The sequence below is a fragment of the Aphelocoma coerulescens genome, chromosome 12 (assembly GCF_041296385.1).
Source record: "Aphelocoma coerulescens isolate FSJ_1873_10779 chromosome 12, UR_Acoe_1.0, whole genome shotgun sequence".
NCBI lineage: Eukaryota > Metazoa > Chordata > Aves > Passeriformes > Corvidae > Aphelocoma > Aphelocoma coerulescens.
Window position 1 is genome coordinate 175053 of NC_091026.1, and position 13809 is coordinate 188861.

General features: G+C 54.1%; 1 protein-coding gene across 1 annotated transcript; it reads left to right on the forward strand.

Moving 5' to 3' along the window:
- Positions 1–1713: 1713 nt before the first annotated feature.
- LOC138117736 (uncharacterized) lies at positions 1714–12198 on the forward strand. The gene is made up of 12 exons (XM_069028288.1): positions 1714–1822; positions 1985–2242; positions 2401–2682; positions 2802–3086; positions 3193–3289; positions 4659–4738; positions 6984–7112; positions 8324–8584; positions 9121–9405; positions 9491–9775; positions 9900–9996; positions 10112–12198. Exons 1-12 carry the CDS (start codon positions 1714–1716, stop codon positions 10155–10157), a joined length of 2214 nt encoding a protein of 737 aa, XP_068884389.1. The 3' UTR covers positions 10158–12198.
- The last annotated feature ends 1611 nt before the right edge of the window (positions 12199–13809 follow it).

The following is a 13809-nucleotide window of genomic DNA, read 5'->3' on the forward strand; positions in this document are numbered from 1 at the left end:
GGGGGAGAGAAACGGCAGGTAACGGAGGAGCAGTGGATAGGGGACAGCGTGGGGGGAGGCTGTCTCTGGTCACCCCATTGTCCCTCCAGCACTGGACACTGGTGCCAGTTTGGACAGAGCAGGGGGATGGCTCCCACCGTTTCTGTTCCCATGCACTGGGGACTCTTGGGGAGGCGAACCGGATTCCTCACCAAAGCTGCTGGGAAGGAAAGGGGAGTTGCCAGGCTGCAGCCAATCCTCAGGCCCTCCCCTGTGGGGGTATTTAGAGCAGAGTTCAGGCTCCCCAACACTGTGGGGTGCAGGGAAGCAGAGAGGCAGCTCCCAGGCTCCATGGCATAGATAGGGCTCCATGGCATAGATAGATCTCCATGGAAAGGGGGAAGCTGCATATCCACTGCAACTCCCTGGAACGGGCCTGATGGTGGGGGTCCCCTCCCCATCCCAGCTCGAAGATCCTGTCCAGCCAAGTGCCACTGCTCCAGGAGTCTGATGACTGTCAATGGGAAACAGTCCTTTCCAGGCCCTGCAGCCCATCTTTCCCCTTGGTGGCAACCACCACACTCTAGCTGTTCTTCGCTTCTTGCACCCCAAGAAGAGCTCCTGGAGCTGCTTCCTCCAGCTGTCCCTGCAGCCATCCCTGACCCTACAGCTATGGTTCAGGCTGGAACTGCTCATTACCTCAACTCTAGCTGTTCTTCGCTTCTTGCACCCCAAGAAGAGCTCCTGGAGCTGCTTCCTCCAGCTGTCCCTGCAGCCATCCCTGACCCTACAGCTATGGTTCAGGCTGGAACTGCTCATTACCTCAACCCTGGGAAGTCCCTTCCCCAGGATCAGACCAGCAGTGCTGAGGGGTCAAGGGATATTGCCATCAACTTTTCTCCATCCCTCTCACCCCTCAGAGCTTTCCAAGGCCATGGCCCAGCTCTCCTGCAGGTTTGCCACATCGCTGGCTTATATAACAGTTGCCATCAGAGTGGCCTGGCTGTGGGACGGTTGGGAGGTGACAAAGAGGCATGGGACCAGTGCACAGCCTGGGGGCACAGAGAGCCCAGACGTGAGGCCCCGTGGTGGGAATAGGGTTTGCCTGCCCCCTGTGGGAAAGACAGTCACGTTGTTGTGAACCCCCCTGGCAGCACAGAGCAGGTGGCAATGCCTGGTCTATGCGGGGCCAGATATGCCAGGCACGAGTACGGGACGCTACTATCAGGACAATGGATGCAGCGCATGGCCAAATAACCCGTCCACCTGAAAGGGGGGTAGAAAAGAAGGCTCAGTTCACCCACATCACCCTGATTGGCAGGGTGCTGCTGCAGCAATGAGGGACTGCTCCTGCATGCAATGGGATGACCTTGCTCACAATCAAATTCCCCCAGCACTCACAGCCATACTCAGGATGCCCCAGCTCACTCCAAGTGGGAACCTCAGGGCCCTCCCCTAAACCTCAGTGCCTGCCCCATTGGCTGCCAGGGCCATTAGTACCAGCAGAGATGCCCAGGCAGAGCCAGTCTGAGGAGACATCCGAGGCCACATCTCTCAGCAGTCTCTTCTTCCTGCTGCTGCACCCTCTGCTGCACACTCTGGGCCTCACTGCTGGAACCATGCAGTCCCCTTGCTGCTGCCTTCTCTCCCTCCTCCTCCACCTCTTCCTCCTCTCTGGGACATGGGCAAACCTAGAGGGTAAGTAGGACCCCTGGCTCATACACATCTACCTCCATGGGACTCTATAGAGGAGAGGCTTCCTGCTCCCCACCCACCTTGGGTACTTGCTTCCTCACTTGTCCCCTGGCTCCTCTCATCCCCAGCAGGGATGTAGCCACGCCAGGTGGGTGCAGGGGATGGGAACTGGGGCTATAAAGGGTGTAAGGGGCTTATGGGGGGCCCATGGATCCCTGCAACCTCAAGGACCCATCCCTCAGCCCCTCCACTTTCCTCAGCCCTCTTCTTCCAGTCACATCTCCTCCCTGTCAACCATTGTCTCATGTAGGGACCTTCACTATCCGGCTGCTCCAGACCACCACCTTCCAAAACACCTCATTTGTGGACACAGAAGGGCTGGGCCTGCTCGAAGACATTGAACTCGGGTCTCTTAATAAACACACATTCTCCATCCGCTTCTACCAGCCCTGGGTGCACCCAGCCCTGCCCCAAGCGGACTGGGACACCATTGACAACCTGCTTAAGATCTACTTGCAGCAGTTCAACCATCTGGTCAATGAAGGGGCCAGGCAAAGGGACGTCCCCTGTGAGTGCCCAGTCTTCACTGCATCCCCTTTCTGAACAGCAGCTGGGAAGTGGGGAAGGATGTGATAGTGCTGCTGCTGTATAGGAGACACTGACCATGTCTGCAGGAAGGCAATCCCAGCCCCTCACGCAACCTCTCTCTCCTCTCTGCCCCACCAGACCCCTTTGTGGTTCAGTGTATGGCAGGCTGCGAGCTCTACCCCAACAGAACCTCCCGGGTCTTTGCCTACGTGGGTTACAATGGTCAGGATTTCCTCCAGTTGGACACAGAGAATGCCACCTGGATCCTCTCCCAGGACACCAACTTGTCACGGTATGTCCAGTCATTTCTCCAGAACTACACTGCCTTCAGTGAGCTGGTGGAAATTCTCTTCAATGAGACTTGTGTCGATGACATGGAGGTGTTACTGCAATATGGGAGGGCAGCTCTAGAGAGACAAGGTGAGACCACCCTGATCCTGCAACAGCCGCCCCAAAGCCCCCCACACTGGGGCCAAGCCGTGCCCCACCGGGGCTTGCCCCATCCTGGCTTGCCCCACCCCTTTGCTCTCATTTCCCAGAGCTGCCTGTGGCCACGGTCTTTGCCCGCACCCCCAGCCTAGACCAGCTGCTGCTCGTTTGCCACGTCACTGGCTTCTACCCCCGTCCCATCAGCGTGGCATGGCTGCGGGATGGCCAGGAGGTGCCTCCGGGCCCAGTGCTCAACACCAGCGCCGTCCTGCCCAACGCTGACCTCACCTACCAGCTCCGCAGCGTCCTGGCCGTGACCCCCCGTGATGGGCACAGCTATGTCTGCCGTGTGCGCCACCAGAGCCTGGGCACCCGCACCCTTCTCATCCCGTGGGGTAGGTGCCACCTGTGGGGGATGACATGGGGCTCCTGAGCCATCCTGCCCTGCAAGATGGAGCAAACCCCAGAAAGTTCATGGCAGCTTCTCCTTATGTTTCCCAGGGGACTCAGAAGTGATCCTGATCACAGGGCTCGTGGCTGGGCTGCTTGCAGCCATGGCTGTAGCCGCCATGTCGGTGCTTTGGGTGTGGAGACAAAGGTGAGTCCCTGTCTGTCCCATGGAGCAGCAGTGAGAAAGGAGGGGAGGAGATGCCCAGGGGATTTCTGCACTGAGCAGCAAAGCTCTTGCTTTGGCCCTGCCAGATGCTGTCTTGCACTCCCACAAGGTCTCTGCCATGGAGCATCCATCAGCTCTTCCACTCTCATTTCAGAAAGCACCAGCAGATGGAGGAATCAGAGTCCAGGAACTCCATCCTGAGCAAAGAAGCTTAGCTCAGAAGGGAGCCAACAGTCCCCATTCCCTTCCACTGCCTTCACAGCAACAAGAACTACCTTTTTCTGCTTCACCTAAGTTCTGGGCATTGCCAATTACAAGACTAACTCAATTCAGAGATGCACAAGAGAAACCTGGGCAGCGTTTGACTCACTTGAATTTTCTAAACAGACACAAATGCAAGTCGGAGACCTCATCACTTGTTACACATGATCATCTCTTAGCTTGTGGCACTGGCCAGTGCACCCACTGACGCTCGAGGGCACCTCAATGCCCAAAGGCAAATGCTCCCGGTTCTGGTTCAGTAACACTTTTATCAGAAGGTGGAAAGCTGTACCCTTCTACTGTCACTTTCTGGTATTTTTTTTCCCTAAAAATTGCCTTTATTAACCATATTCCAGAAATATTTGCGCTGAGACTGAGCTGTTCCATACAGACTAACAGAACCTGGCCAGAAATGGCTTTACAAAGTGCTGAGTAACACTGAAACTCTGGTGTAATGTGTGGGAGCTGCAGATGTGTATGAAATGAAAATAAACCATTCATATTTTCACTAAGATCACATGCTTTTCCTTAGCAGTTGCGTGGGCTTGGAGAGGTTTTGATCAGCCACGTATAGAAGCTGAAACACCACTGAATTATTGGCACTAATTGCAGAAAGCACCAAGGCATGGGGAAAAAACAGTATATGTGTGCCTGTGCATATATGAACAATGTTCTTACATATTGCATAGAAATAAGCAACTGTGCACACGGGGGTAAAGTGACCCCGAGTCTCCTAATAAAGGAGAAAAAGGAAGCCCGTGTCCTATCAAAGATAGCAGAGTTCACACACACACACACATACATACACACACACACACACACACACACACACAGAAAGGCATGTAGTTTATGCTCCCAATCAACTTGAACACGTAGCTTCAAAAGGTTTGGTTTTATTGGACACCTTCCTGCAAAGTTTCCCAGGATAAGTCTGGCAGCCGTGTGTAAGCCAGAAAACCTGGCTGCCTTGTTGCCACGTCCACCACAAATCCGATGGTGTTTGTTCTCCCCTGGCCAGACCCTGGAAACCACAAAGCTGGGGTCAGGACTGCATTTCTCTGGGAGCCAGAGTCACGTGCTGGCATCACAGGGCTCAAGGACCTCACTGCAAGAGGAGTGACACCAAGCCTCTCCCAGCCCCTGCTGACTTGGGACAGACAGATGAAACACGTAGGTGCAGGCATGCCTCCCTGCAGCCTTGGCACCCACAGGCAAATGGGGCAATTTCTCTCCCAAGCAGAGTGGAACATCCTGCAGCACTCACGGGACAGGGCAGACCGGGAGAGCAGGTGCAGCCAGTGAGGAAACCTGTTGAGGAAAGGTGTTCATGTGAATGACCTCCCAAGAAACCCTAGAGTACCACACCCACAAACACCTGGTACCAGGGAGGTGTCTGCAAGTGTTTGCTCACATTCCCTAAGAGACCTTACAATAACACACCTCACCCAGGCATTTTAAGAGGGTTCTTAAGGCACCTCATCCCAGCCCAGTGCACTGGGTGCTGCTGCCCACCCACTCACCCACCCAGAGTGACACCCAGTGGCACTGCATTGCTGTCCACCCCGCCCCAACTCACCCAGGCACGGCTCAGGGGGTTACAGCCTTCACCTCAGGGGAGATTGCAAGGATCAATGTCACCTGTGGGGTCTTTGAAGACCGGTGGCCACATGAGAACTTCAAAGTCCTACAGTCCCCTAGGGCAGGGGGAAAGTGAGGACCAGTAATCACTTGAGAGGACTGTAAGGACCAATGTCACCTGAGAGAACTGTGAGGACCAATGGTAACCTGGTGACTCTGAGGACCACGGTCACTCGAGAGGACTGTGAGGACCAACAGCCTGTGTGGACCAACAGCCCTCTGTCCCCTTGGGTCACTTTCAGACCAGAGAAGTGACAATACGAAAGAGGAAGAAGTTGTGAGTAAAAAGGAAAGTGAAAAAAGCTCTGAACATGAGAAGTACATTCAATAGAAAAGTGCAAGGGCTAAAGCAGAACTTTAAAGCAGATCCACTGCAACAGTGGGAGACATCTGGAGGAAATTCTGAGAGGGCAAAACACATCGTGACCACCCGCACAAGCCAGGTGCCCGGTCCTGTCCTGTCAGCAACTCAGACACCAGTAGTGTCACATGCACCTGCGCAGGACAGAGGGCTGCAAATGGCTTCTCAGCTGCTCAGCTGGAAGTGGCCAACGGTCATCTTAGGGGAGACCATGGGGACAAATGATCACCTCACAGGACTGCAGAGACAAAAGTCCCCTTGTCTCTTCCCTCCCTGGCTGCCCCGTGACTGTGCTTTGCCATCCTGACAGCCAAACGCTCTCCTTTGGGTCTAGGACGAGTGGGAGGGATGCGGACTTTGTGGTATAGGCGGACATCCCCTGTGTCATGCCGCTGGGGAAGTTGGGGCCATTTCTGGGCCTACCAGGCCACCGCAGCAGCCCGACTTCTCTCTGGGACAGCTCCATGGAAGCGAAAAGATTCAGTATTTGGATGCTACCAAGGTGCACCCCTCAGACTTCCCCTTGGCTGTGGTTTTGGTTCTGCCTTCACCCCCAGTGCAGGCACCACCCAAAAAAGGGGAAGAGAAACTGCATGCTGAGGAGAGGAGTCAGGGAGAAGCAGTTGATCAGAGACATTGTGGGGGAGAGGCTGACTCTGGTTACCCCATCGTCCCTCCAGCACAGGACACTGGTGCCAGTGGGGACAGAGCAGGGGGATAGCTCCCATCGTTTCTGTTCCCATGCACAGGGGACTCTTGGGGAGGCGGACCGGATTCCTCACCAAAGCTGCTGGGAAGGAAAGGGGAGTTGCCGGGCCCATCCCCAGGTGTTTAGAGCAGAGCTGGAGCTCCGCAGTGTCCTACAGCTCGGGACTAGGTGGAACAGCTTGTCACCTCCTCCTTGGGAGCCCCATCCCCAGAATTAGGCAAGTGATGCAGGAGCAGCCTGAGCTGGATGTGCCAGGAATGGGAAGGGGGGTGACCCAAAGTATCCCTTCTCCCATGTGGGGGCTGAGAGGACAGCAACCATCTTTCTGCAGTCAGGTCTGAAATCCAAAAGCCATTGTCACCTGCATTGGAGCTGATGCATCCCACAGGAACAGGGATAGGACAATGTAAAATTTGTGGGGAGGGGGGGTCAGGAGAACCCAGCTTAGATCCTTGAAAATCTTTTTTCCTAGTGCTGTTTCCTGGGACTCTCTTTCCCTGCCTTCTCCTTCTGGCTAGGCTTTTCCCAGCCCCAGCCTGTCACAGCACTTCATGCTCAAGACCTTATTTCATCTTTTGTCCCTCCCACGTCCCCAGCCTTCAACTTGGGACCTCTGGGCCCCTCCCTGACACATTCATTCTCCAATTGGTGGAGAGCCACCGCAGTGACGGCTGGGCTGGGTTGAAGCTTGGGTTGGGATCCCACAGGTTCTTCCTCCTCCCACGGTCACTGCTGCTGCTTTTTCAGCCTTGCCGCATGCACCATGCAGCCCCCTCACCTCCTCCTCTTCCTCTTTCTCCCGATCTTCCTCCCTGGGATGTGGGCAGACCCAGAGGGTAAGTGGGAGCTCTGGCTCACCTCAACTGCTTTCACCCCCCCCCCCCCCATCAGAGGACCCCACAAATTCTCCTCAGGGGAGGCATGGCCAGGCCACTGTGCCATATGAGGGGGACAGATGATCCCCGGCATTGGAGGGCCACCTCCTACTGTGCACCACCCGAACATGTTTGTCCTTGCCCACCCTCTCTCTTCCCGCCTCCAGCTCAAGACTTCTGCCCCACCAGCTCCAACACAGGGCCTTGGATCACAAGCAGATGAGACAAGAGTGGTCCCCAGCCGGGCCTTGGGTGTTGAGTTTCCCCCCAAGATGTCCTCCCCCTGCAGGGAGCCCATGGGTCTCAGGCGGGTCTCAGCTCCACATGGTGCTGAGGGCCGTTTCCGGCAGCCCCTCGTTCGTTAGGGAGCTGCACCTGCAAGAGGGTGTTTTGGGCACTGCTGTCACACAGAGTGTTTTACCACAACCCCGTGAGACCTTATGCTTCTGGGGCAGGCAGCATCAGACACGGAAAGGCACGATTGATCTCTGGGCAGATGTCCTGGCTCTATCAGGGAGCCCCAAACCTGGACAAGATGCCCTTTCCTTCCAACCATCCTCTATATCCTCTGCACTATGTGCAGGTCTTTGGCAGATACAGGTCCTGGCACAGGTGCTTGTCCTGGGGGAAAACATCACCCCAAATGAGCAGCGAGGTGCCCCTTCATCTGCTCTGCACAGAGAGCAGCACTGGCCAGGAGGGAGGCATGGAGGGGAGGGGACAAAATGCCTAAAATCCTCTGCAGGAAACAACCACTTTGTTGAAAGTAAAATAGAGAAGGAAAAAGAGCAGTGAAGTCAGAGGAAGTTCAGACAGGAAGGCGATCCTGAGCAGAATGAAAAGCATAGGATCATAGAAGTGCAGAATGATTTGGAGTGAAAAGGACCTTTAAAGGCCATTCAGTCCAACCCCTCTGCCATGGGCGTGGGCACCTTCCCTGCTCAGAGCCCCGAACAACCTGGCCTTGAATGTTTCCAGGGATGGGGCATCCACCATATGTCTGGGTAGCATGTGCCAGTGTCTCACTACCCCTTGCACTAAAAAAGATCTTTCTTATTATCTAGTCTGAATCCCCTGTTCCGCCTCCAGCACTTCCACTTCCCCTGTTTTCCCTTTAGCACCTCCACACATCTCCTTCCTGCACCCTTTCCCATCTCCATCCTTTCTCCTAGCAGAGCCACAGATTATCCAGTACCTCCTGACTAGCTTCTTTGCCAACATCAGCTCTGCTGAGGTGTCATGCGTGGCAGTCGTAGAGGACATACCCATCTTTGCACTGGATCCTGCCAACTGGAGCATCCACTTCTACTGGTCCTGGGCCAGCCAGGCTGCAACCGAGGGTGACGGGGAAAAGATATTGTCCCAGTATAGAGTCGCTCTGCGCAATATGATCCGATTTGTGCACGACACAGTTCAGCAGACCAAACAGCACTGTGAGTATGGGAACGAGTCCTGCCAGAGCCCTAGTCCTTCTCCCCAGGTCCCGTCTGTGGCCTCCTCCCCATCAGGATGGCATTTGCTTGGTGTCTCACAGGGTGCAACAGCTCCTGAAACACTGCAGCTGCTGGAGCTGGCAGGAGTGGGTAGGGCAGCAGACCAAAAATACCCCTTGGGGCTTCTGCCATCTGGCACAGGGAACCCCTCTGCATGTCAGGGAGCTGCCGCCAAATTTACTGGAGCTGCAGGACTGACACAGCAAAAATCATGAAAGAGAAAACTGGGGGCAAGTATTTTGGGGAACAGAATTCTTTCTAAGCAAGCACTCCACACTGGTATCCACTCCATTCTTCCAAGGGGCCTGAGGGCTTGCAGGGTGTCCAAGGTCTCCTGAAGCATGGCCTTATGCCCTGCTGTCCATTGCACCCCGCTCTCCACTGCACCCCTGTATGTGCCCTCAGCCACATCCCACCTCATGCCTCCCATGTTTCACACGCTCATGAGACCTCTCCACTGGCTTTGCCCTTGGCAGACCCATTGGTGGTCCAGTTACGTGCAGGCTGTGCGCTGTACCCCAACAGGACAAGCCGGGGCTTCCTGGATATTGGCTGGGATGGCAGAGACCTCGTAGCTTTTGAGATAGATAAACAGCGCTGGGAGGCCCGGCAGCCATCCCAGCTGGCAGAGCTGGTCAGCAAGAGCCTCAACAGACAGAAGTCCGTCACAGTGCTCTTGGAGTACCTTCTCTCCATCAAGATCTGCCAGAGCAACGTCCTCTCCGTGAAGCAGTATGGGAGGGCAGCACTGGAGAGACAAGGTGAGACCACCCTGACCCTGCAACAGCCACCCCAAAGCCCCCCACACAACGGGGCTTGCCCCACCCCTTTGCTCTCATTTCCCAGAGCTGCCTGTGGCCACGGTCTTTGCCCGCACCCCCAGCCTAGACCAGCTGCTGCTCGTTTGCCACGTCACTGGCTTCTACCCCCGTCCCATCAGCGTGGCATGGCTGCGGGATGGCCAGGAGGTGCCTCCGGGCCCAGTGCTCAACACCAGCGCCGTCCTGCCCAACGCTGACCTCACCTACCAGCTCCGCAGCGTCCTGGCCGTGACCCCCCGTGATGGGCACAGCTATGTCTGCCGTGTGCGCCACCAGAGCCTGGGCACCCGCACCCTTCTCATCCCGTGGGGTAGGTGCCACCTGTGGGGGTGATGGGACGCAGGCTGCAGATAGCAACCACTGGCCCTGTGATAGGCAGCTCCTGACTGGCACTGCCATCCTCACACAGATGCCCTCTTCTCTCCCTGTCCCAGAAAACCGCAGCAGAGCTCCAACTGCCAGCATCACCATTGCAGTGCTGCTTCTTGTGGCCATAGCCTCTGCCGGGGGATTTTGGTGGTGGAAGCGCAGGTGAGCTCTCCCTCCCATCACCTGCTGTAAGATTTACAGGCATGTAGGTTGGTCCAGGGGTTGCAGCAGCAGCTCCGTAGGGGCGAACATGGTTCATGGTGTCCCTCCTTTGCAGGAAAGGTAATGAGGCTACATGGGAGACCCAGGAATTCATCATTTGAGACCTGGTTGTCCACCCAGCAAAAACTGCTTGCTCTCCCTTCTTACTTCGTGTCCCATCCCTGACCCATCAGGACCGACACGGTTTTGTTCTGGAAAACCACCGCATTAAACAGCTACAAACTTCCCCTAATGCACATAGCTCTTGTGTCTCTCCCCCTTCTTCCCCCTCAGGAGCTTTTCTGAGGAAACCCCTCAGTGCACTACAGAGACTCCATATTGCAGCCAGGAAGACTCTTCCTTTCCCTGGACTGTGGTTGGTCTCCACCCGGCATGTCAGGAGAAGCCAGTCCTCTGACAGCCCCTCCCACATCTCTCCATGGCCAGTGTGGGTTCCAGACAGGGCAGTCACAACCTGAGACCAGACCGCTGTGGGGCTGCTGAGTGAGATGTGGGATGGAGCAGGCCACGAACCAGGGAGAGATGGAGAGAAGTAAGCTGTTTCACTGAGGAGAAAGGGGAAGGGAGGACCCAAGTGACACCCCTGACATAAGAAGGCATTTTGAGCACATCGAGCTGCTCCAGGGCTGATCTCATCCTCTGTCCAGAATGGTTTTAGATCAGGGTCTCCTCCACTCCTGACTCCTGCCCCCATGCCTGCCTCCTGTCTCTGTAAAAGCTGGAAGGATGGGGGATTGTCACCCTTCCACTATGCCTGAGAGCCATGAAGGAGAGACACTGAGGCTCTGGGAGGCTCTGAGCAACACACCTCACAGCAGGACATGGAATGCGGATTGTCATCAGCTCATTATGTATTGTCCGTTGCTCCTTCCTCCTCATCCTGCTCCAGTGTGGAGTCTCACCCATAGGAGACAGTCTTCCACAAACTTCTTCAGCATGGGTCCTTTCCATGGGCTGCAGTTCTTCACAAACTGCTGCAGCATGGGTCCTTTCTATGGGGTCAGTCCTTCAGAAACAGGCTGCTCCAGCATGGATTCTCCTCAAGGCCACAAGTCCTGCCAGGAACCTGCTCCAGCACAGTGTCACAGTCTCTCTCAGGCACACCCCCCTGCTAGGGCATTGGGCTCCTCCAAAGGCTGCAGGTGGATGTCGGCAGTTGTGGACCTTCCTGGGCTGCTGCAGGATAGCTGCTTCACCATGGTCTTCACCACAGGCTGCAATGAGCACCATCTCTGCTCAGTTGCCTGGAGCCAACAAAGTCCCTGCCTTAACGCGCCCGAGCGAGCTGCCAACGATGACCCGTGCGACACCTGACGCCACCTGGTGCCCAGTAGATCCCCGGCGCCACCGCCCCGCCCGCTTCACGCTTCCATTGGCTATATCACGGCCCTTTCGCCAATGGCATTCGTGCTCCTCCTGCATCACCGGTCGCCGGGCGGGCCTGAGGCAAGCACGGCGGAGTGGTGGGGCTGACCCGGACCCCCCATCCCTGCCCTCGGCCCCATCCAAACCCCGGCCTGCGCTTCCAAGCATTCACTATGGCTTCCCCCCGATTCCTCAGGCCGCCAGATCCAGGCCTCAGCCTCCCCCAGTACTGAAGAGCCGGGGATGACCCCAAGGTGTTTCCCGCCTCAGCTCTAGATTTCAAGATAAAGGCAAAAAACCAGGAGGATGTTTGCAATTGTCAGGCCTGCTTGAAAACCCAAAGCCGTGCTGCGCCACCTGTCTGGGGGAGCCAGAGAGACACGGTGAAATAATCCAACCATTTGGTCCCGAATGATCAGAGCTCTGTGGACCTCATTGTCATCCCATTGTTTCCCTCTTTCTGTATGCACATACCTATGTGTATGTACACAAAGTGTGCGTATAAAAATAATGAAAAATTAAGCTTTCAAATTTCATACCAAAGCAATAAAGACTCCATTTGGGTGGGTTATCCTGCAATTCCCACTTCTTTTGTGAAACATCGCTTGCCAGTGGGTATGCCAGGCAGAAATCTGAGACACCAAGGTACAGTCATCTTTGGGGGCTGACGCCAGCAAAACTGCTTCTAATAAACTCAAGGGTAAAGCCTTTATTGTAAAATAAATTAATTGATGGATATTATAAATGGAAAAGATTAAAACTTACCTGATCTGTGAACCTTTTGTCCCTCATTCAAACATGGTCTCTGAACGCATTCAAAACCTTCTCACCAGTACCTGTTTATTCACAGCTGGCTGCAAACCAGGCACAAACGCCTCAGGGGCCGGAGGGCACCTTTGAATGGATATTTGGACTCTGATCTAGCCATACCCTATAGCCCTACTAATGACCCTGAGAAAGAACAAGGCCTATACACCAATAATCAGGGTTTCTTAGGCCTTTGGTTTCTCCCAGATGGTCACTAATCCCCAGAAAATGCTTTCCCGCCTAAGTTGTTAATGCCTGATTAACCCCACATATCTCTGCCATAGATACAAGTTTTCTATTCCCCCTTAAAGGCACTGAAGACCCCAATACTTTCCAATCAAGGCACATACTTTCCAAGAGGCATAGCAGCCTATCAGTTACAATCCAGTTACTGGGAAATAAGATCCATGTGGAGTATCCCTATGTCAGATGACACTTTGTACATCTGCAGAAAATGCATTAGCCATTACAAACCTGCTGATCCCAGGACTGTATATACATTCCAGATCCCTCTCTCAGTGTTCTAATGGAAGTTACAATGCAGATGAAGACTGTCAGATTTGGTAACCTTTCTTGAAAAATATGCTTTCTCAGGACTTCCTTCAGCTCAGCCAAGCTGAGCAGCAAAGAGCAACCATGACTAAGTGGTTAATAAATTATTTTCTTTTCACTCATAGTGGGCGACTCAAGTCTTACCTCCTGCATCCATGATAACTGTTAAAAATTACCAAATCCTTCTGGCTATGGCACACTGCACAGGTTTCACAGCATCTTTTTTCAGCCCTGTGGACAGAGGGGGTATTTTGAGCCCCATTTTAGAGAGAAGGAGCTAAAGCAAAGGGAGAGGAGTTAATCCTCCCTCATTTTGCATGCTCATGTCAAATAAACTGATCTGGTTTTCCAGAGCACATGAAAGGATGTAGGTGACCCTCCCACTACTCATATGGGGAAGACACCACATGCATTTCTGCCAGCAAGGTGTTAAGCTTTTCACCTGATGCCAATTCCTCCAGACCTGCTTTTCTGTTAAGCTTTTCTGTCTTAGGCAATTTCTCCATCACCTTCTTCAGCAATGCCTACCGTATTCCTGGTCTGGAAAAACGAATTACCACCTTCCCTTCCATGCTTTCCACAGTAGTTCAGCAGAGTGGGAAGTGTATTTGCATCCACAATTTACAACAGAGAAACCTAAACTATTCTTTCCAAGCTACTTCCTGTTTGGAGAAAACATACTTAGATAAGGAGGGAGAGCTATCTCTCTGTCATTAGTTTCCTACAAATTATCTGAACTTAGTTAATTCTGGCCTGACTTCTGGAAGCTCATCCATCCTTGGCTAATTACACATCTCTTTATTGCCTTCTCTGGTTTTTAGAGAATAATCAGTAGCATGCTTATTTTAGCTTATTAGCTATCTGGCTGCTGGAATCACTCAGTCCTGTACACCACATCATCTTCCACCGGCTCAGACCCATGTCCATGGTCCATACAGCTCACTTGGAATGTCTCCCTGACTATAGCCTCTTTTAGCTTCACTTTTGCTACCCGCTCACAACTGTCTGTACTGGGACTGCAGTTCCTGT